Source organism: Barbus barbus (assembly GCF_936440315.1).
Source record: "Barbus barbus genome assembly, chromosome: 14".
Classification (NCBI taxonomy): domain Eukaryota; kingdom Metazoa; phylum Chordata; class Actinopteri; order Cypriniformes; family Cyprinidae; genus Barbus; species Barbus barbus.
The window spans coordinates 15,443,262-15,465,873 of NC_136742.1; the positions used below are offsets into that span (position 1 = coordinate 15,443,262).

Genomic DNA, 22,612 nt, shown 5'->3' on the forward strand with positions numbered 1-22,612 from the left:
CCAACAGTGACCTTCTCTGAAGATGTTTTACGCTCTTAGGATAGATGCATATTTTAAACCTTCAGTACACAAGCACAAGTACGTTCACTGGGGGACAAAATGCTTAAAATGCGCCGCTGGGGTGTCAGTTCTGTCCTTGGCTCTGACTGAATTTTTGCAGAACAACACTCAAACGCAAAATGGATGGCATGGAAAGGGCACACTCTCCGTCTGCCATGAGAGCGGGTCAGTTGTATCTACCGCTTCAGACTGTGCACAGGTCTTAATGTTAAGCGCTCAGAGCAAAGATAACACACACTCCAGCGCTATCTCCTGCACACATTAGAGAACTAAAGCAGATCACTGTCCTTGTTCCACACTGAGAGAGAGAAAATGTGAGAAAAAAAGTCAATGTGGTCGCTCAGCTGGGGGTGGGGAGGGGGGTAGAGGGATGAACATAAATCTGCTGCTGTCTTTATCCTGCTGTTCTCATCACAGAGAAGAAGGGAAACAGAGAAGTGGGAGGGGAGGAGGAAGGTATAGAAAGAAGGTATGAGAGAGAAAGAGATGGTGGAGGGAAAGGGAGGTCTGCATAACTGTCCTTGCAGGCTGCCAGTGTGAGATCATTGGTTGGATGAGTCACATGACACGGCTTCAGCACAGGGAACTGCTGTAGTGTTTGGGTCACTGTTCATATGGGATGGATTTAAAGTTGTATTTTTGTGGCAAAGTTTTTTTATTTGTATTTTTAATTCCAATGCATCTTCAGATGCATTGATGAATGGGGTCATTCTTGTTAACTAAAACTAGAGCTAAAACCATTAAAAAAGAATGCATTTTTGATTAGTAAAAAAAAACACTAAACAAACAAAACACAATAACTACGACTTAAAAACTATATAGACATAGAAAATACACTAAATATACTATAACTAAGTAAGCCTATTTAAAAAATATTAACAAAAATTATGATGGTATATCAGTAATACTTCAATTAAAGTTGATTATTAAATTAACAATTGTTCATACATACATATATATATATATATATATATATATATTAGTATTATTTTATTTAATTGAGATGGAAATATTAATCTGAAATAATGAATAATGACCAGTTTCTTACTTGTGTGTGTGTTTTTTATATAATTTAGTTTTATATATTAATTTAATTAATTGTTGATATATCTGGGACTGTGCTTGCCCAATCAATTGCCCTCCATTTGATGTTACTACTAGCTACAGAGTTCACATAAGGTTAAAGGGGGAAAAAACAGGCTGTGAAATTGAGAAGTTTAAATGGATTTTTTTTAAAATTCTCCCAATGAGTTTTCCTTGGCTATTCATCCAAGATTATTCGTCTCTCCTCTTCTCCGGTCATACTAGTTCTCTCAGAGCGTTTGCCATGAGTGTGTAATCATCCAGACAATTAATTACTTGACGTGAATACGTCACAACTCTAAAAGACCCAAAGAAGTCTCCTTCACCCTCCTCCTTCCCGTCTTTTTCTCCCAAAGATTATTACTTTCCTTAATCCTTCCTCCTGCTGCACTGAAGCTCTGATCTTCAAGCCCATCAGCAGATTAAGTACAGATAAGGAGGAAGACACCTCCTTTGATAAACTCCACAAAGACTGATTAAACTGCAATTATATGAGTGCGCATGCCTCCCAAGTCAAACATGTCAGAGCAATTAAAGAGATCAGACAGACTGAGCACAACTTTCCCATGATGCATTTCTCTTTACGATTGTTCACGCAATGAAGAAAGGGCAAGACCTCTGCATTATATCACTCAATATATCACATACACTATATCAGGAGTCTTAAGTTACTATAAACTAGACAAAGTTTCATACATTATGATCCCTCAACTGTTAGTTTAATCAAAATCAGTGTTCACTTTCTGCATTTCTATTTTTGACGTATTGCAGCTATCCTTGTATTTTCTTTATATATGTTTATATAAATTCAAATAGATTTTATATTAAATTAAATATCTTTCAAATTTGGATTAATGTAATTTATATATATTAACAAATTTACAAAATATAAAGTAAAATATAAAATATAATATAATGTACATTTTAAAATTATGATTTGATTAATTTATAGAAATTAACATCAAATTAATATAATATAATATAATTTGTACATTTATAGTTAAATAATTGGTTTGAAACCCCTGCAATATACTAAACACAATGAGCAGGTTGCAGGACCACACACAATATCCTGCAGCGCTCTGAGATTTCAGATGTCAATCGGAACTGAATGTGCTGCAGTTTTGTCAGAAATGCATTTTGTGCTGGTGCAGCGTTGCGTTGCAATGCTGTCTGTCGGACAACTACAGTCTCCAGCTCTTTAACTGCTGCAGTGTGCATGTAAGCGAGTGTTTGTGTGTGTGTGTGTACGCTGGTGTAGCCACTTATAAGAGTGCTGATTGCGTGCGATGATGGCGTGATTTAGTATCTCTCTTTCTCAGTGGTTCAGCAGTGAGCTATGATGATGACATTTCTGTCCTCTCCTCTCTGTGTGTCAGTCGTACACTGAGCTGTGATTATCCTGGTGCTTGGGTCTGGATTAGCAGGCTAGCAGTGGAGATTCCAGGGGGAAGGGATGGAATATCTCACATTTTTACTGCTTCCCTTAAAATGAATACACTTGAGTATCAATGCAGAGAAGGAATGTATTAGAGTATCTGATGAGGCATGCTTTTTAAATGCATCCAGGGTGTCATATATATTAATAAGTATTAACTTTGCATTAAAATAATTAATTGTAGTTCAAAGTGCACTAGTATTTTTAGGTTTTAATGGCTCTCAGCCACTCTAAGAACAACCCAGCCTTTATCTATTTCTGTATATCTAAATATCTATCTAATATATATGTACACAAATAAGGAATGCATAAATAGAAAGTAAATCGATCAGAAATGTAGTTTCGTCAAATAAACGTCAAAAAGTATGATGGTGTAACAAAAATACAAATATTTATATTATACATAAATATAATATAATATTATAATCACAATTAATCGCATCCAAAATAAAGGTTTCTGTTTACATAATGTGTGTGTTTGTGTGTGTGTGCGTCTTATACATGTATGTGTGTGTTTATTTATATTACGCACATATATTATGTAAACACAAACTTTTATTTTGGATGCAATTAATCATGATTAATCAATTTGACAGCCCTAAATAATATAATGTAATATGTAGTCAAGACAAGAGTATATACTTCATAAATGTTACTGTGTGTTTATGTGAGAGATGACAAAAATCTAACCTTCACCATGAGAATCAGTCAAAAACAATCAGTCCTGCAACAGTACTAGACTGAAAATATGACTGGCACATGATGTGTTCTCAGACACACTAAATATGTGTGTGTGTGTGTGGAGGTCTTTTTAGGTCAGTTTCAGGAATTGAGTCTGGTATCTTGCTCTGATGGAAATGTGTTTGTATGTGTGTCTAAGACTAGTACATCCCAGTCTTAGGGCTGTGTTATTCAGTTGGGTTCAAGATAATCCATTCACTCAAAAGAGGATTGAAACGTCGATCTGGTTTTGATGACTTAGATTCAGACTATTGTGTATTCTGATGTCTGTAGTCAAAGATTTAGTGTACTGGATTTAGTGTGTCCGAGCTGTAAGTAGCCAGCGGAATATTCTGGAGATTAATTTCATTATTATCAAAAGGAGAGGAGCACATAATTCTCCCTCGTTTTGTCAGGTCATTATGAGGTCTCTCCAGGCTGTGGCCTACATCTCCAGAATCGCAATCAAAAACAGGGTAAAAGTCAACTAAATAAATAAATAAAATGTTACTTGTTACTTTTTTGTTTAGTTTAACTTGAACTATATAACTAAATAACTATATAACTAAATAACTAAAACTAAATAAACTAAAATCTAATAATTAAAAAAATACAAACATTTTAAAAAAGAATAAAAATGACAAAGTTACTAAAACGTGAACATGGAAAACAAAATCTAATTGAAATTATCAACAAATTTCATAATAGTAAATAAATGTTTCTAAAATTATAATGGTGATTTTGTTTCAAGACACTCAAGAATCAATGACATTTCTTGATAATGACATCCACACTGGACAAAGGTGTTCGTTCGTTCGTTTACTCACTCACTCAATTATATGCATGATAACAGCATTCAGGTATGGAAAATCATGAGGATGAGTAAATAATGACTATAAAAAATAATGATACTTTTTGGGTGTATTGTCTCTTTAAGAAAACTTTGACCTGAAAGATTGCAAGATGGATGAAAGTGAAGGGAAAAGGATGCATGAGAAGAGGAAGTTGGGGGTCGGGGGCCAGGGAAGATTGAGAGATGGAGGGAAGTGAACGAATGAAACGTTTGTAACACGGGAGAAAGAGACGGAAAAGTGCATGAGAATTGTTAATCTCTCTCTCTCTGTTGCTCTGTGTCCTGCTGCCTGTCCATATGGCTGCGTATGTGTGTGAGAGAGTAAAATTGGGTGCAAGATGACTGACACATGCCATCATTCATATAACGGGATGGTTGGATTAAACAATAACCTCTAGATTGCTGTTATTGTGTCTGCATGGTTTATGGTGTGAGTCTGTCAGGACAAAACGCAGCTTATGACTTCAGACCACAGACTGCTGCTTTATCTCTAGCAGGAAAGCCTGTTTTAATTAACATCTGCCTAAGCCCTTTAACGAAGAAACAGACAAGACCATTGTGTCGCATCTCTTTCTCTCTGCACACATATACACACAGCAAAGCACTGTGCAATATTAAGTAATATTTTTATATTAACACAGATAGTATAATTTGCCAGTGTTCACAGCTTCCTGAGGACCGTTTGGTGGGGATTTGTCTTGTTCCATTAAATGCTTAAATCAACATTGCAAAAAAGTATTTCCTTAATATTTTTTTTTAAAGTAAAAACTCCCAAAAATGAAAATTAGCGAATCAATGCCTTTTTGTAAGAAAAATATCCATATTTAAAACATTAGAAACAGTTTTCTCTAGCTTGAGCTAACTGTTGTACTCTCGAGCAGTTCTGGGCGGATAACGTAGGATGTATACGTAGCGCATGCGCTGATGAGAATATGCTAGTCTCACGAAAACCAACGCTTGTTTACAAGAGCACGTATGACAGTTAGCAGAAGTTAAAGAAAACTGTTTATAACGTTTTAAATGGATAGTTTTCTTTAAAAAAGTTATTGATTCGCTATAGGACGCCTTTATTCAGCCATGTGAGGCACGTTTTATTATGGATGGATGCGCTTAACTGCATTTATTTTGAAGTGTTGAACTAAAACCTAGGATGCCTTGAGGGTGGGTAAATCATGGGCTAATTTTCATTTTTTGCTGAACTAACCCTTTAACTTTGATAATTTTTCAAATAACAAGAATTAATCTTAAGTAATTTTACTTCTCAAAGGTTTGTTTTGCATTTTGTTTTGTTTTTGTTCTTTTTGGAGCCTTAATCAGACAAGTATTTGTATGGTGCAGAACAAAACAAACAAAAATCAATGACCCTTCATGAACCTGTCATGTACTTTTCCTCTCCTCTAAGAGAAGAGTAAAACTTGGCATTATTAGCAATGCAACTCACTTAGGAGACTCTTCTTCGCAACTTTATGAATGATGTAAGTGTTTTAGACTGTCAGACTCAAATCAAGGGGGAAAGGTCCTGAACTGAACTAACACTGTCCCAACTCCGCTGACCACCACTGGTTGGTCTCCATGGAGCCCCTGTGTTACATAATATAAGGAGATGAAGTTTCCCTCTCAGGTAATCACACTAATTGCTTTTGATGGCCACAGAAGAGGTCAAGAGTGCCTTCCATTTACTGTACAGTTCTTACCAGTTTTAGCTGTAAATGTATCTATCTATCTGTCTATCTATCTGTCTGTCTGTCTCAGGGTTAGGTTATATAAGAGTGGTAGTTGTCATCACAGAAAACTCCTAAGCCACAATTTTATCTTGACACACTGTCAATCGACCAGTGTGAGGCAGGATTTGAAATCTTTCATCAGCACTGTAACAGAACCTGATTGAAAGCAGCCGTTGTTCGTTTAGGCCTGTTATTAAGTTTGCACACCTGAGGCACTCCAATCAGTGGTCAGCAGAAAGTGAGATATACTACCAGTGTCAAGCTCTCTGCCACACATACCTTTTCTCGTTTTCTCTCTTATGGCGTCTATGAGGGTGAAGACAGGCATGAATACTGAGACAAAATGCTTTATTTTAAACCAGGTCCCCAAGGCATGGCATCTCTCCTGGTGCTGTACACATCTTTTTGCCTGTATGTGTCCACCCATTGATTTATCTCTTCACAGCCGGTCCTCGGAGAGAGAGAGAGAGAGCTCTGCTCCAGCAGCCGCCGTAATGGTGCCATTATTCACTTTGCAATGGTTTGAGATGATTTTATTGTTTTCCTGTTAGCATACAACTTTTACCCAACTATTTAGCATTGATGAAATTAACCAATCACAAGTGCACAACTGGGAAGTCTTTATCTATCTATCTGTCGGTCGGTCGATCTAACGGTCAGTCTGTCAATCTATCTCCTTACAGTAGCCCCGCCCACACTGAAACCTCATTGGTCCAAAATAAAACATCAAATATTTTCTGTCTGGATGTGATTGGATCACATTGCACAGCAGTTTCTTAGTTTTCATTCAGTGTGGACGGACATATTGCTTATCACCAGATAGGACAGTAAAGCTCAGGGATTCAGAATGGAGGAAAACCTGTGACCTTGTATGAGGGTTTACTTGTGCCTCTAATCACGGGCTGATGGTAGTGTGTCTGCGTGTGAACATAGTGATATTTGAGGAATGTTCTTGAGTAGAAATTGAAGCCTGAATGCGTTCATACGTAATCTAAACCAGCATCTGCCTGTGAGTAGAGTAAGGCCATAAAGAGATAGCTTTAGCACATGATTAGTTTTCTAAAGTAAGGAATCTCATTTCAACGGTGAGGCATTTTATATTCTAGTCTTTGTTTGTTTCCCATGCTTCCTGGGTCGAAACATATTTGTTTGTTGGTCTGCTCTGCGACAGTGCAGCATAATATATCAGCTACACCAGAACGCAGACTCACAAAGATCAAGTACAAGTCCAAATACACCCTCTTGCAACAATGTAATTATTCAGTCTCCTCTACGTGACTTTGCTTTCCTAATTGGCACATACAGTAGATTATGGCACATTCACTGTATGGTAATGTATCTTGCTGACCTAGTTGTCGGTGTGTGTTCTCACAGGTGTAAAGGAGCGTCACACTATGGGCTCTCTGCAGAGAGAAAGCGGCGCTCTCAGGAGGGGGACTGCACAGACAGCACCTCAGAGCTTACTGTGGCAGCACTGCCCGGGGAGGGATGCCCCTCCTCTGCTATCGCCCTCCTATCAGACGAGCCCGGCCTGGTTAACCCTGCCTATGAGCCCAGTGTGGAAGATAACAGCCAATCTGGGAGCACCACCAGCCTGGCAGCACGCAGTGGTTCGAGGAAGAGTGAGTGTGAGTGCACACATCAAGTATTTTGATTACTTACAAATTGTAATATGTTACAGATTTCAAATTACATGACAACAATTTTTGTTAGTAACATAATCCATTACATTACACATTTTAGGTAATATATAGGATAATCTTGTATCTCATATATATATATATATATATATATATAATTTATTTTATTTTTTTTTGTATTTCTCTCTCGCTCTCTCTCTCTCTCTATATATATATAAATATATATACGCCATATTTTTTTAGAATAAAAAAAATAAGTAATTGTACATTTGAGGACATCCTTCACATATAACTATAAATCTTTGTCTTTTCCTCCTTCATGCCTACTGAGACAGTTAATCTTACTAATGTCAATTGTTCGAAGTATAGCCCTCTGCGCCATTTATATCATTTTACTCAAAAATCAATTCAAACGGCATGTCTGAAAAGACTCAGCTGAGACACACAATTGATATTGCAGTTAAAGAAACAAAGAGGAGGATTTAGAGAAAGGGAAGAGTTCAAATATGCCTTATAAATACTTTATGAGGCCTGTTTCTGACCTCCACAAAGTAGATCAGATGTGTTTCATTGTCTGACGTCCATTCGAGACATGAAGCCTGGAGAATGGGCACAATAAATGCTGCTGCACCAGCATTTCTGGCTTTGGGACTGGAAACAGTGTGACACTGCAGCTGAACTAGCTGTCTGCCTCCAATCCGGCCATTGCTTCTGTCAGAACTTTGTCCATCAGGACAGAAAGACTGAAAGAGTAGAGGAATGAGACAGAAAAAAGGGTTTTAACCTTTACAGACCCAGCACCTTTGACACAGACTCTCAACTCCTAATAAATCCACACTTCCAAAACCTCCTTTAGGAACATTAACTAACTTCAGGAACATGAACCTAACTTAACGGATCATTAGTTTGTAATACACTGTAAGTTTTTTATATTTTCTCCACTGATCACCTGGAGGGTGTTTGAAAATCTTGGATGTATCGAAATTTTAAAGATTTGTACATAATATAGTTTTATTTTTGTCTGAAACTTTCATCTGTGATGACTTAAGTTACACAGACATGCAAAAAAAAAAAAAAAAGAAGTGTCCAGCACTGTTCTGTGCTGATTCAGGTCTGCGTGCTGTTATGATCTTACTGCAGTGTCCACAATACAGCACCAGCAGGTGTTGCTTACTTCAGGTGTTCATCACTTGGCCTGCAAGTGCAATGCATTATTATGCAAAAAAAAAAAAAAAGAGAGAGACAATTTGATTGGCTACTGTGTGCCGACTCGATTCTGATTGGCTGCAAGTGGACAGCAGAAGAGGGACAAGTCCAGGCATGTTCAGTAGCAACATTTCTTTCTTCTCCTTTCTCACTCAGTTCCTTCTCACATTCATTCACAGATCGCAACTTTGACAGAACGTCAGTGCGTAGTCGCTCTTTTCGTCGCCTGAATCGAGCCTTCAGTGTCCTGAGGAGGACCAAGAGTGGGACAGCAGTGGCCAATGAGACCACAGAGGAGCGAGACAACCTCAGAAATGCAAACATACCACCGGAAGGTGAGTGTGGGTCTTGCAAGTATTGTATTCGGGCATTTGTCAGCTGGTCAAGCTGGAAACCAGATGGTTGACCAACTAAACACCAACTTGAACTAGCAAGGAGACCAGCTAGACCAGAAGAAGACCAACTAGGTAACCAGCTAGACCAAATTAAACCAGTTAAGACCAACAAACCAAGTTGTTTTATTAGAGTCCCTGTTTTAGCATTAACATTATCATGTATTGTAGTAAGCATGTTTATAATTGTTAACTATGTAGTGTAACTGTGCTGTTATAAAGCATTATTGCATAGCACCTCATCAAACATGAATATCATTCAATAGCATGCTAAACCAATATCAATGGATAATAAAAGGAGAAAGGGAGTGTGTCAGAAGGTGACAGTCTGGTTTGGGTCCGCTCAGCCCCGCAGTAGCATATGGTCCTTTAATAATGCAGATGGAGCCTGAGGAGACTTGTCAGAGAGAGACAGAGAGGAAATGAAGCAGTGTGTCGGGACAGAGGGACTGGACAGATGAACGCTGAGTGAGAGGGTTGGTTTCTGAATGAAAACAAAAGAGAAAAAGAGGGCTTGGGAGATTGAAAATGAGTGAGGAGAATACTGAAGAGCGTGTGTGTGTTCGTTATGTAACACCCTGGTTGCGGTAGTAATGAGCTTCACTTTCTCTCTCCCTGCAAGCAATCAGAGGAGATGAGTGGAAAATATTGACTTTGAAAGAGAAACTGGAGATTGTGGAGAACAGGCGGATACGAGAGAGGGTGTGTGTGTAATGGAGAAAGAAGGGATGGATAAAGATAAGGAGAGACAAATCATAGAGATTGTTACCGAATCCGGCTGTTGTTTACAGTCTGCTCAGGCACAGGTGCAGTACGAATCTTTTGACCCAGAACAAATAGAAATGCATACGCATATTATAAAACAAATTTACAGTATGAACTTGTGCCTGATATAACACTAGCTCTATAGTTGCATATGGCTCCTTCAGTAATTTGGATTTCATCAGTAGTTTAGTAGTTTAACATGCTCTTCCTTTTGTCTTAACCACAAGCCCGCTTGGTGACATACTCAAAGCTGATTGGTTACCTCTAATACTGACTGTTCATAAAGGCCTTTTTTAAAATCTGATTTAAATACTGTTTCTTCATACAGTGATTCTTCCGTGCTCTTTCGATTCATCATGCAGTGTTAATTTAAAAGAAAAATGATAGAAGAAATACAATATGTATATATTTTTCACAATATACACTACTGTTCAAAAGTTTTGGGTCGGTATGACTACTTTGTTTTTGAAAAGAAGTCATTTATGCTCACCAGAGCTGCATATATTTGATTAAAATCCATTAAAAACAGAAATAGTCAAATATTATTACAATTTAAAATAAATGTTTCTATTTGAATATATTTTAAAATACAATTTATTCCTGTGATTGCAAAGCTGAATTTTCTGCAGCCATTACTCCAGTTTTCACATGATCCTTCAGAAATGATTCTAATACTCATTTGAGGCTTAAGAAACATTTCTAATTATTATCATTGTTGCACTGCCTTATTTTTTATTATTATATATTTTTTTGTGGTGATATCTTTTTTTTACAGATTAATGAATAAAATTCATTTATTTCAAATATACATATTTTGTAACATTATAAATTATTTTACTGTCACCTTTAGTCGATTTAATGCATCCTTGCTTGTTTTTTTTTATCTGACTGACCCCAGATTTTTGAATGATAGTAGTTAAAATGATTACATTCATCTTGAATACATTTTCGGAAAGTCTTGGCCCTCCTTGCTTCCTCTGATGGATCACTGTAATGCTTTTTTTAAGGCTTGAAGTCATGTTTGGCTCTGCTTTGATCTGGACAGATGCCCTGTTTGTGTAGCACAGAAAGTGATGATCATGTGGGAGTTCACTGATTACAGACGCTCTCTTTTTCTCTCTCTCTCAGTATTTGCATTACCTCAGCTGCATCATCTAATCCCTGATGGTGAAGTCACCAGTATTAAGATCACCAGGGCAGATCCTTGTGAACCACTGGCTATCAGCATTGTCGGGGGCAATGAGACTCCTCTGGTTCGCATCCTCATTCAGGACATCTATAGAGAGGGCGTCATCGCTCGTGATGGAAGACTGCTTCCTGGAGATATGATTCTCAAGGTGCGTATGTGCGCTAGATCTGATATTACATCATTGTACAGTAGAAGTGAATCGTCCTGGTTTTGATAGCACATGTTGTCATGGGCTTCACCATCTGTTGTTCAGAGGGGAAGTGTGTGAGGATTCTGCGTGTAGCCAGACAGAATCAGATTTTTTTGTCTTTTTAATTCGTTTTTTTTTTACTTAAATAGCCAATATGAGAATAAATAATAATAATAAATAATAATAATAATAAATATATATATATATATATAAATTGTACCAGTACATTGTGCATCCATAGAAATGAGAAAGCTAATTAAGTACTAATTAATCAACTATTTAAATAAACACACATTTGTCTTTTTCCAAACCTCAGAATTGCTGAAAGCCAAAAAGTGTATATATTATTGTTTTCTGAGCCATAGCCTAATAATGTATGCAGAAACATTGAGCTCTGGTGTTCATATAAGCAATATGAGTTCGATTCTGGCTTGCAACATTTTTGAATCACTGTTCATTCTACTTTAGCTTTGAGCTTAAGCATTTAAAGTAGCAGATGGCAGTTCCCTCCGAATTGAACCATGACATTTTCATTGCTAGCACCATCTTCTACTGTGTGAGCTTCAAAAACGCAATACAAAAATCTTACAAACATAAAAACATTTCTCTGGATTTCTCCCTCTAATCTCATGCTGTCCTCCCATCAGGTGAATGGTATAGACATCAGTAACGTGCCTCACTGTTATGCTGTGGCGGCTCTGAAGCAGCCCTGCACACTGCTGCGGTTGACTGTACTGCGAGAGCAGCGCCACCGTTACCATTCCCATCATCACTCTTCCACCGAGGCCTTCCCCACCCACACCCCCATCATCCGGGACGACAGCCTGCATGTGGTCCTCGTTAAGAGGGCTCCAGACGAACAGCTGGGCATCAAGCTGGTGCGCAGACCTGACGAACATGGCGTCTTTATCTTCCACCTGCTGGAGGGAGGGCTGGCCGCCCGCGACGGAAGGCTGAGGGTAGATGACCGCGTGCTGGCCATCAATGGCCATGACCTGAGATACGGCACCCCCGAGCATGCAGCACTGCTTATTCAGGTGAGCAGCATTATGGGAGAGGTTATGTGGTGAGTATTAAAGGGATAGAGTACCCCAAAAATTTTTAATTATGTCATTAATTACTCCGTTCATCTTCGGAACACAAATTAAGATATTTTTGATGAAATCCAAGAGCTTTCTGACCCTGCATAGACCACAATGCAACTGACACGTTCAAGGCCCAGAAAGGTAGTAAGGACATTGTTAAAATAGTGACATCATGTGACATCAGTGGTTCAACCGTAATAATTTGTGTAATAAGGCTGCGTTTACACTGCAAGTCTTAATGCACAAATCTGATCTTTTGACCATATCCGATTTTTTGGCCCATCGGTTTACATTCACTTCAGACACGACTGGAATGCGATATCTGTGATTACATTAATTCCCGCCCAAAAGGATTGTCTACAGTGATCGCTTTACTATGCACATGGTAGACCCTCGGGTTTTAAATGGCTGTGCTATTAAAATTATTTATATAATTCACGTCGAATGGTAATTATTATTTGCCAGCATGGACAACGGCTGTCATGGATGTTTTGCAAAACACAAAATCTGACTGAATGGACAAAGACCGGAAAATAACAGAGTACCCATGTGCGAGCGAGCGTTTGTTAAGCATTGCGAACAATCTTGTCGGTTTAATTACAAAAACTACTATCACCTCATTGCTGAGAAATATAATGTATCTTTTAGTTGTTGTATTTTCAAAATTCACGGGGCAGGGGTTGACAACCAGATCCTGAATGTGCAATTTCTTACCTTTAAAAAGTTTCCATCTCAATAAAATGCAAATGCATACAGCACACTGACATTAAACCGCCATCAAAAATCTTAACGTATCGCCCTCGCATTGGGAGTTCTGTGGAGAATTGTATATGTGTGTTTAGACGTAGGTCGGATGTCCAGATATTGGATGTGTATCCGATTAAAATCCACATTTAGAAAGTGGCTCAGATCGGCTGCAAAACAATCGGATCTTGCGCAGGTTTTTGTGTTTACATGTGTGCAACAAATTCCGATCTATGTTAGATGTGAGAAAAAAAAACTTGATTTTTTTGAGCCAGTGTAAACGCAGCCTAATAAAGTTCTTACGGGTTTGGAACAACATGAGGGTGAGTGATTAATCACAGAATCTTCATTTTTGGGTGAACTATCCCTTTAAGGCCTGTGTATACCAACTGATGAAATGGTGACAATGGCACAAATCAAAAGCGTAAATATGCATCAGAACTATTCAAAACAAATGCAATTCGAAGTCAATCCCTAAAAGTGTGCATGGAAATGAAATGCAGTCTGTTTAAGCAAAATATAGCCCATCTGACAACATGGATTTTGTTTGCGTTGATGCAAAATACAGGCTGACTGACAATAGCCATGTTCATGCAGTAAACCTTGAATTGCAATGAAATTGCATCACCAAAATGCAGTTAAAACCCCTTTAAAGAGATGTGAGATAGTTTTGGTCTTTCTTCATCCTCTCAGATTGTGAGAGGTGCTTTATTCTTTAGTTTCTTTTGTCTGTACAATCTCACAGACATATTTTTCCACAACACAACAAATCAAACCATTACTTTTATGGCTGTGTTCACTCATAGCGTCAATATGAAGCAATCCAGCAATGCTACAACCAAACTGCCAAAGCTGATTTCATCAAAAGGTTTTGTTCACACATGACCTATGTGTGTAAACATAAGTGTTTTTAAATTCACAGGACGCCTGTTCACAAAACAAAACCAACAATTAAAAAAAAAGGAAAATAGGCTCAGATTCATCTTGCCCCAGATGTGGTTTGGAACCAGCAGACCCGAGTCGTATGTTCTGGGGATGCCCCAGATTAAAAAGTTTGGTAACACTTTAGAATAGGGAACACTGATTCACTATGAACTACGACTTTTCCCTCAATAAATTCCTAATAGTTAGTAAGGTAGTTGTTAAGTTTAGGTATTGGGTAGGATTAGGGATGTAGAATAAGGCATTAATATGTGCTTAATTAGTACTAATAAATGGCTAATATTCTATTAATATGCATGCTAATAAGCAACTAGTTAAGAAAGCCTAAAATAAAGTGTTACCAAAAGTTTTTGGATAGACATCTTTAAAACATTTTCATCTATATGTAATAAAGATATGGACCCTAATCCCTTGACTTCCATTGACCTATCAGCTAATCGGGTAGAAACAATTGCCTTTTCCTCATTATTAGCTAGATGCCCGATTCTTCTCAGTTGGAAAAAGGCAAAGCCACCATCTCACAAACACTGGGTAGTAGAGGTGATGTCTTATCTTAAACTTGAAAGTATGCTATCCGAGGCTCCTCCAGAAAGTTTTATAGGGTCTGGCAGCCCTTTTTAGGATACTATTTCATAATTGATCATTACTGTGAGTTATTGAATATTGATAAAAATATTTAAATAATAATAAAATTTAACTAAAATCCCTTATGTGACAAAAACAGCCGAGAAATGTATTTTTGATGCAGTGCTTCACTAATGGGTTGACATTTATAAAGCTTAATATTATTTGAAGTCATGCTAAATAATCTAAGCACTTTTATTGCTAGGCCTTTTCAGCATTTCAAAGAATGAATGTTTACAAAGCCATCTAATCCTAACCTGTGGTGTCTTAGTCAGTGAATCATTCATTAAATGGTAATAATTACACTTTAACCCAGGATTAGTCTTGGTCCTGAGCCCCCAAAACCAACTGTTATGGTTCCAAATAAAAAATGTTGTGTTCCTTGAGCAGTATTGCAAAAGATGTAGAGCTTACATAAAGTTTGTGGCAGTTTATTTGATTGTGGTTTCATCTCGGTGGCGAGAAGTGTGTCATAACGATATAAGAGTGTGTAAGAGAGTAGTGAGTGTGTGATTCGATATGTATTTCAGTGTGGTGGGTCTTTTCGAATGTTGTTAATCAGCTTGATGCTTCCTGTCTGGTTCAGATAGGTCTCGAAGGAGACAAGATGGCCGCTCACAGCAGGAGTTTCTGACCGATTAACTGCTGGCAGGAAACTGATTAAATTAGTCCAATTAGGCCGATAACAAGCTAAGCCCACTCATTTAAAAGGCAGCGACAGAGCACTGAACTCCCAAGAATTCCATGGGCTTTTGATATGAGTGTGCACTTGAGAGCAACAGAAGCTACGGGGTTGTCAAAATAAAGGGTTAATGAAGAAGAAAGTGGCGATGCACTCAGTTGGAATGACAGGAATGGATGAAAAATAAATCAGAGCGGGAAAAACTAGAGTCTGTGCCCTCCTTCAGCTCACACATACACACAGACTGCAGAATGGACCCTAAATCTCCATATATATTAGTTTTTCTTTAATAAGTACACACTTCTGAAATATAATCACACATTCACACTGAGCTGGTGCTGCAGGGCATTGGCAGTCATCACAACATCTGGTAATTGTGCTTGCTAGATGTCTGGAGAGTAATGAGACATTACACACACACTCTCTAAGGCAGTGGTCGGCAGCAGAAATATCTGGCCCGCGCCTGCAGCCAGATTATTTTGATAGCGGCTGGTTCTGAAATAGATCTGTCATGACAGCAACAGTTACTCACAATCAAAGTACGTGAGTGGAGCGGAGCGGTGTGATTTTGAATGGAGTGAGGAGCGGATTTTTTACTGTCGTGGTTTTCACTCGCTCCACCACCGCTCCACTCCGCTCACATACTCTGCCGGACACCGCCACACAAATGTGGCTTTTTGATAATAACTGTCCTACTACAGGATTTAACACAGAATAACAGCTCACTACCAGTTACAAAAGACACTGTAACAGTCTGTAAGGCAATTGTAGTTGTATTTTTTTATCAATTAATTTCTTAAATTATCATTTGACTATGTTCTGGCCTGCCATCCAGTGGCAAATATTTTTTTTTGGCCCGATGCCAAACTTACTTGCCGACCCCTGCTCTAAGGTATGAGCAAACTATTTGAAATTTTAAATTCAGTTTTTGAACTGCTCACTCCTCAGGGAAGTTTTTGTCCTCCATTTGCTCTCCTGTGGAGTTCGAAAGGTTTTTTGCAGTAGACAGATAATGTTAAGACAACTTTCACCCACCATAATGCCAAAGGCCCCATGAAATCAAAATTGGAGTGTGTTGGCTTTTAGCCCATTCCTACAATATAAAGGCAGCTATATATTTTCATATAAGATACAGTATAAAAAAAAACTATGTATAAAATATCATCAGGAAAACATTTTATATTTCATAATTTTTAATTAATTTATAAATAATAAAATAAAATAAAATAAAAAATAGTATTTTTTTCTGTGCGCACAGTAATTTTTAAAGCAGAAACTTGAAAAGAAACATAAAATCATGGCTGTGAATAGAATAAAATAGTCATGATTAATCTTATAATTTTTGAGCAGTCTTTAAAAAGCAGAATTTCATTCCCATTCAGATTTAAGTTTTAACTTATTTTTTATATAAATATTGATGACTCATCTTGTGCTATATAGATTTTTGTCCAATCAAATGCTCTCTAGAATAAAATGTCCCAGTCAAGCTAGTTGTCTTGACACTTCTACTTAGTATACTTTTTCACACCAAGAACAATAACTGTAAAGATAACTACATTCTGATTGGCTGTCATTGTTTTTATCATTCATCAGCGTGAAAATCATTCTTAATGTGATTACAACGATATCGTTGTGATATAGTTATACTATGCCATTATCGTTATAGTTGTAGTGTGGAGGTCCCCCATTCTCATAGAATTAGAACAATTATTAAAACTATACCGTTAACATTCTAGTTATTGTCTTTGGTGTGAACAGGCCTTTAAACCCTAAAAATCATATAAAGCAGGACACTAATGCTATCTACTATGTGTTCTGCAGGCGAGTGAGGACCGCGTCCACTTCATTGTGTCCCGCCAGACTCACATCCCTACTCCGGATATCTTACAGGAGGCGCCATGGAACATGGAGGGACCACCGCCCTACTCGCCTGTGGATATTGAGCACTCTTTACTGGTGGGTTTCATGAGCATAAGGCGCACACACTCTTTATTTCCTGTCCCTCTGCACCGTTTCACTAAACATTCTCTTACTGAGGAAAAGATCTGAAAGCCTATTACTTCTACATCAAAGAATCAAGCAATCAGCCAGCTCACACACACACTCCTTTGAGACAGCCGTCTCCAAACCTATTAACAGAAGAAAACCCAGCAGGAGGAAACACAGCGACGGCAGGCTGGATTTCAGTGCATCTTCTAAATGGGATTTTCTGTTGCTCAATATCTGCACTGACAACTTCCCTTGTTCTAATAAAAGTCAAATTCATCATTAGTCATTTCTCTCTCTCCTTTGCCTTCCAGAAAAACCCCCATCTCAGACCAACTTGTGAATGTTTGCTGGTTTAAGTGTCAATCACATATAAAGGCGCAGTTACAATTAGTTGTTTGTGAATTTTCGTACACCAAATCCAGTCATTTCAATATAGGATTCCTATTTGCAAAGTCTTTTTAAAGTTTCTATTTATTGATTTTTTACTTTTTGGTAACACTTTTGAAGTGTTTATTTATAATGCATTATAAAAGTAGTTTTAATGCATTAATTATTCCTTGTAACGCACCTTATAATGCATTGTACAATCTCATGAATAATTGTAACCACAGTTAATCCATTATAACACACATTCATTGTTACACAAAGCATTTTAAATTTGGTTATAATTATTAATGAATAATTATAATGCATTATACCTTTTAATAACATTTATAATGCATTGTACATAAAGGCTTTAAGTAAAGTCTTACCTTTTTTTGGGTCACACCACTTGACATTTTATAACCTGATCTAACCTTGCCTTGACATGAAAAGTCCAAATGATCTGATAGACTTATTGACCTTGACACACAGTAATGAGGATCTGCAAGGGTCCTCTCTATGATATAATTTCCTGTTGTTTTTCAAAAGGCCCAAACCCCTATAAAACCAGACCAGAACAAACCAAACCCTAACATTCTCTCTCTTCCCCATTCTCTCTTTCTTTCGATCACTTTTTATCCTTTCAGTTACTCTTGTTAATTCTCTTTTACACACTTGGAGAGGTGGAAACATTCTGGCAGCATTTTGTCAGAGGCTTTTCACTCCTCTGAATTAGACACGGCCTAACACACACACACACACTCACAGCCAGTCTCTCCAGCGATAAGCCGACACACTAACTCCAGATCTGATTTTTCTGTTGCCAGAGGCACAGACTAAATATAAACAGCCCTTTTACTGAACTTTAATAACGCTTTTTATTAAGTTAGGACTTAGCGACTGTGTTTGTTGTTTTTGGAGCAGATCCAAGGTAAAATTAGGCTGTGGTCAGCAATAACACAGCGTCCTGCAAGCTCACCAATTATTACAAACACACAAGCACACACACACACATGCTTCAGGCAGTTATGTGTTCAGATATTATTCTTTTTTGTGGCATCAGGAAAGTGTGAATCCAGATCATAGGCCAACAAACATCATAAAACGGAGTAATTTGCACTGAAACTTTATTGAATTCATCTTTCTCATTTCCTGTCCCTCCATTTCAGGATTCATGCCAAAAGCCTGCATGTTACGAGAAGACGGTGACTCTGTTGAAGGAGCCGCACGATTCTCTCGGCATGACGGTTGCGGGTGGGATGAGCAGCAGGGGGTGGGATCTGCCCGTCTACGTTACTAACGTCGACTCCAATGGAGTGGTTGGACAAGAGGGCTCGATCCGCAAAGGTACAGCCTCACAAAGTGTGTTTAACCTATTCAGACACATCTGACAAAGCTGCACACACCTGTTTCCAAGGTGCCCCTCTGATCTTTCCTTCTTTTGAATGCAAGTACACACACAAACACAAAGACACACCTGCTACTGCATATGTATGCCCGTCATCAGCTCTGCAAATATATGCATATATAACACTAGAAAATGACACTGTCCCACTCATACACCTGCCATACTGCTAAATCTGTCTCTGTCATACACACTCACAATTATCAGCCTCCGATTGAGCGTATGGAAGTTTTTCAGGGTTATTTTTGTCATATGTGACATGTATGTAGGCGTGTGAAGTGGTGATCATATACAGGCTGGTGTATGGAGGCAGTAGTTTAAAGTATCTAGCAAATACAGACACACACGTGCAAGATCAAAGCTTTGAGTCTTTATAATCTGTACAAAGGTGTGGTAAGCCCAGTGTTTGAATTGAACCAAAAATTTCAGGGGGGGGGGGTTTGTTATTTGGAAGAAAGTAGGTTTTAGAAAGCGCTTCATGGTAAATTAGGCTCTAAGTTGGTAATAAACTACAACTAGTTAGTCTTTCCATTTTGTGCATTACTATGCAAAACTATGTACAACAGAAACAGTTATCATAGAATAGAAAATGATTCGTAATGAAGCTGGAATACAGCACTTTAGTCATTTCAATATGCATTTTCCTGTAGCGTTAACTATGAACTATGTATTTTATTTATTTATTTATTTTGTGAAAATTTGTTTGTGAGGACCGGAATAAAATTATTATTGATTGATTATTGATTGAACAAGGTTTTAGTTTATTAAAAATAAACAGTGTATTTGTATTGAAAATAATCTTACACAAACACAAAAAAAATTTTGGGGTTGGTAAAATTTTTTTTAACATGTTTATAAAATCTGCATTTACCCAGGCTGCATTTATTTGATGCAATAAAAACAGTAATATTTTGAAATAGTATTACAGTTTAAAATACATTTTCTATTGTTCTATTTTGAATAGAGAGTTCAAAAGAATATCATTTATTTGAAATTTTCATTTGAAAATATTTTGCAATGTCTTTACTGTCACTTTTGATCAATTTAACGCATCTCTTGCTGGAGAACAGTATTAACTTATTAAAAAAATTAAATTAAATGCAACTCTGTCATGCAACAACATATCTGTTACGGTCCTGTGATCCCCATCTATCCCGTCTTCTAGGTGACATCCTTCTAAATGTGAATGGGGTTGACCTGACGGGTGTGACTCGGAGCGAGGCTGTGGCTAACCTAAAGAACACCTCGTCCCCTGTGGTCCTGCGGGTACTAGAAATGAGACCCCCAAATGAGAGCTCCCTGGACTGCATGCCGCCCCTGCATTCCCCCTGCGCTCTTTTGCCCTCTTCACCCGGAGATATCAAACTACCCCCACCTAATGATGATTACTCCCCCCTCTGGGTGTCCTGGCTCCAGCTGCCCAGGTACATTGAGCAGAACACACACAAAAAAAATAGACATACATTATTTGAATTAATTTTGTCTCTTTATACATACATATATATACATATACACTGGGGGTGCTATGGTACATGTATTCGTACCGAACCGTCACGATACGGGCATCTCGGTTCGGTGCATGAGGCCTTACAACGAATACAGGCAATTCACCCCCAATCCAGAAGGGGCGCCCACAGTAATGCAACGATGTTTGATAACCGCCAACAGAAGAAAGGCGAATGCTGTGAGTTGCGCACTTGAAAACAAAGCCCACTAAACAGTGATCGTGTGCTGACTTTGAACGCGTCTCTCACATAGACTACAAAGGAGTATACTTTAAAGGCCTGTGCACTCAACTGTTTACGAAATGGAGCACAAATCCAAATATTCCATAATATTTCCATATTTGCAATGTAACGTATCTGAATGCTAAACTATTATTTATGTAAATTATAGGCTTTGTACATCAGTCGCGTACCAACGGTAACACAGAGGTGGGCGCGCTGTTTGTATTTTATTTCGATACCAACTTTAGCAATGCTGGTTTCCTTATACCAGCAGAATCAACTTTAAACACTTATCGTCTTAATAATGCATTACTGTATAAAGGTCTGCTTTTATTTGTGTACACTCACAATGAAAACAAAACCATTTGAGTTTCCTTTCTGTTTTCCCCCTTGTTTATCTGGTAACTAAATCAAATATATTTCAAGAATTTATTCCTTGTATGTATATACGTACTGCAGATGAGATATATGCAGATATATATATATATAAAATGTAATATAATATTTAGTATTACTACTGTACTACTCTGCTCAAAATAAATGAAAAGAAACCAAACATAGTAGATTTTTTTTTTTTTTTCCTGTTTTACCGAACCATGAACCCCGAACCGAGGTACGTACCGAACCGTGACATCTGTGTACTGTGCCACCCCTGATATACACGCATATATATACATATACATACACACACACACACACACACACACATACTGCTGTTTTTCTTAAAGGTCTATTGTGTAGGTTTGATCTTTCCCACTTTCTGCCCGTTTTCTTCCCTTCTCACACCAGATCTGTGGGAATTCGCTGTGATGAAGTGTGGAGTTCTTAACAACTTCCCAAATTATTTCATATGCATAATAATTGAGAAAGTTGTGTGTAGGGGAGAAAGAGAGCACTACAGGGGAGAACAGAGCAGGGTTGAGGAAAACCCTTCTCACCCTCTCTGCTGTAACAGGTTTAGATGTCTGAGAGTGTGACGGTTTTAAATAGACCTTTCTCTTCCATTCCCTGAACTTTTCCTGCTTAGTTCTGTTTCTTTCTTTCCTTCACACATTTGTCTGCTCTCCATTTCTACATCTAATTTCACAGAAGTCCACTTTAAATCTGAGCTGTTAGCTGTCAGACATGGTTGATATCGATATTTTAAATATCTACAGTAGCATTTTTTCAGAAACTGTCCGTCTTTAAACACAAATCGAGCCTTTCAGTGCTGCTCGTCATTTGAAACTCACTTATTTCTCCATAATATACATAAGCTCCCACTGAACCTTTTTGAAGGAATTTCTCTCTTGCCTCCAGCTCTTGAAATGCACCCCATGTAAATCCCTTAAATGGATAGTTGATAAAAAAATTGATAATTCTGTAAAATAAGGCTCAATTTGTTAGCATTAGTTAGTGCATTTGTCATCAGGTAATAATTAACAACATTTATTATTCAAGGTAAATCATTTACATATCCACCTTTTTCTACAAAAGCCTATGGGTGAGACTTCCAGTTCATTAGCTGCTGTAGGTAAATAACGAGAAAAATAATGTGCAGTAAACGGTAAAACTGTTTGCACTACAAACCAGTGTGTTCATAATTGTGTGTAAGACATCAATTTTCAATATCAAGCAGCAAAACAAACTGTTTTGTACAGCTAAAAATAGCTGGATGCGGATGAGACCATAAGCAAGACCCACAGAATTTACAAATGGCCGCATCCATTTTTACGGCAAGAAAAAGGTGGATAGCATTGTGGGTAACCCGACTGCATCTCATTCACCTTCTCTCCCATTGCTTTCACACTG

At 37.8% G+C, this 22,612-nt stretch overlaps 1 protein-coding gene across 2 annotated transcripts in view; it reads left to right on the forward strand.

The window, feature by feature from the left end:
* LOC306880166 (E3 ubiquitin-protein ligase LNX-like) overlaps window positions 1-22,612 on the forward strand; it is a 42,301-nt gene that overhangs the window by 16,983 nt on the left and 2,706 nt on the right. The window contains exons 3-9 of one of the 2 annotated variants that reach the window (XM_079433497.1): window positions 7,253-7,506; window positions 8,904-9,059; window positions 11,010-11,218; window positions 11,908-12,297; window positions 17,159-17,293; window positions 18,859-19,036; window positions 20,260-20,518. In XM_079433497.1, coding sequence (XP_079289623.1) covers window positions 7,253-7,506; window positions 8,904-9,059; window positions 11,010-11,218; window positions 11,908-12,297; window positions 17,159-17,293; window positions 18,859-19,036; window positions 20,260-20,518 — 1,581 coding nt within the window. The remainder of the gene's footprint in view (window positions 1-7,252; window positions 7,507-8,903; window positions 9,060-11,009; window positions 11,219-11,907; window positions 12,298-17,158; window positions 17,294-18,858; window positions 19,037-20,259; window positions 20,519-22,612) is intronic. The other variant, XM_079433498.1, reaches the window with a different exon arrangement.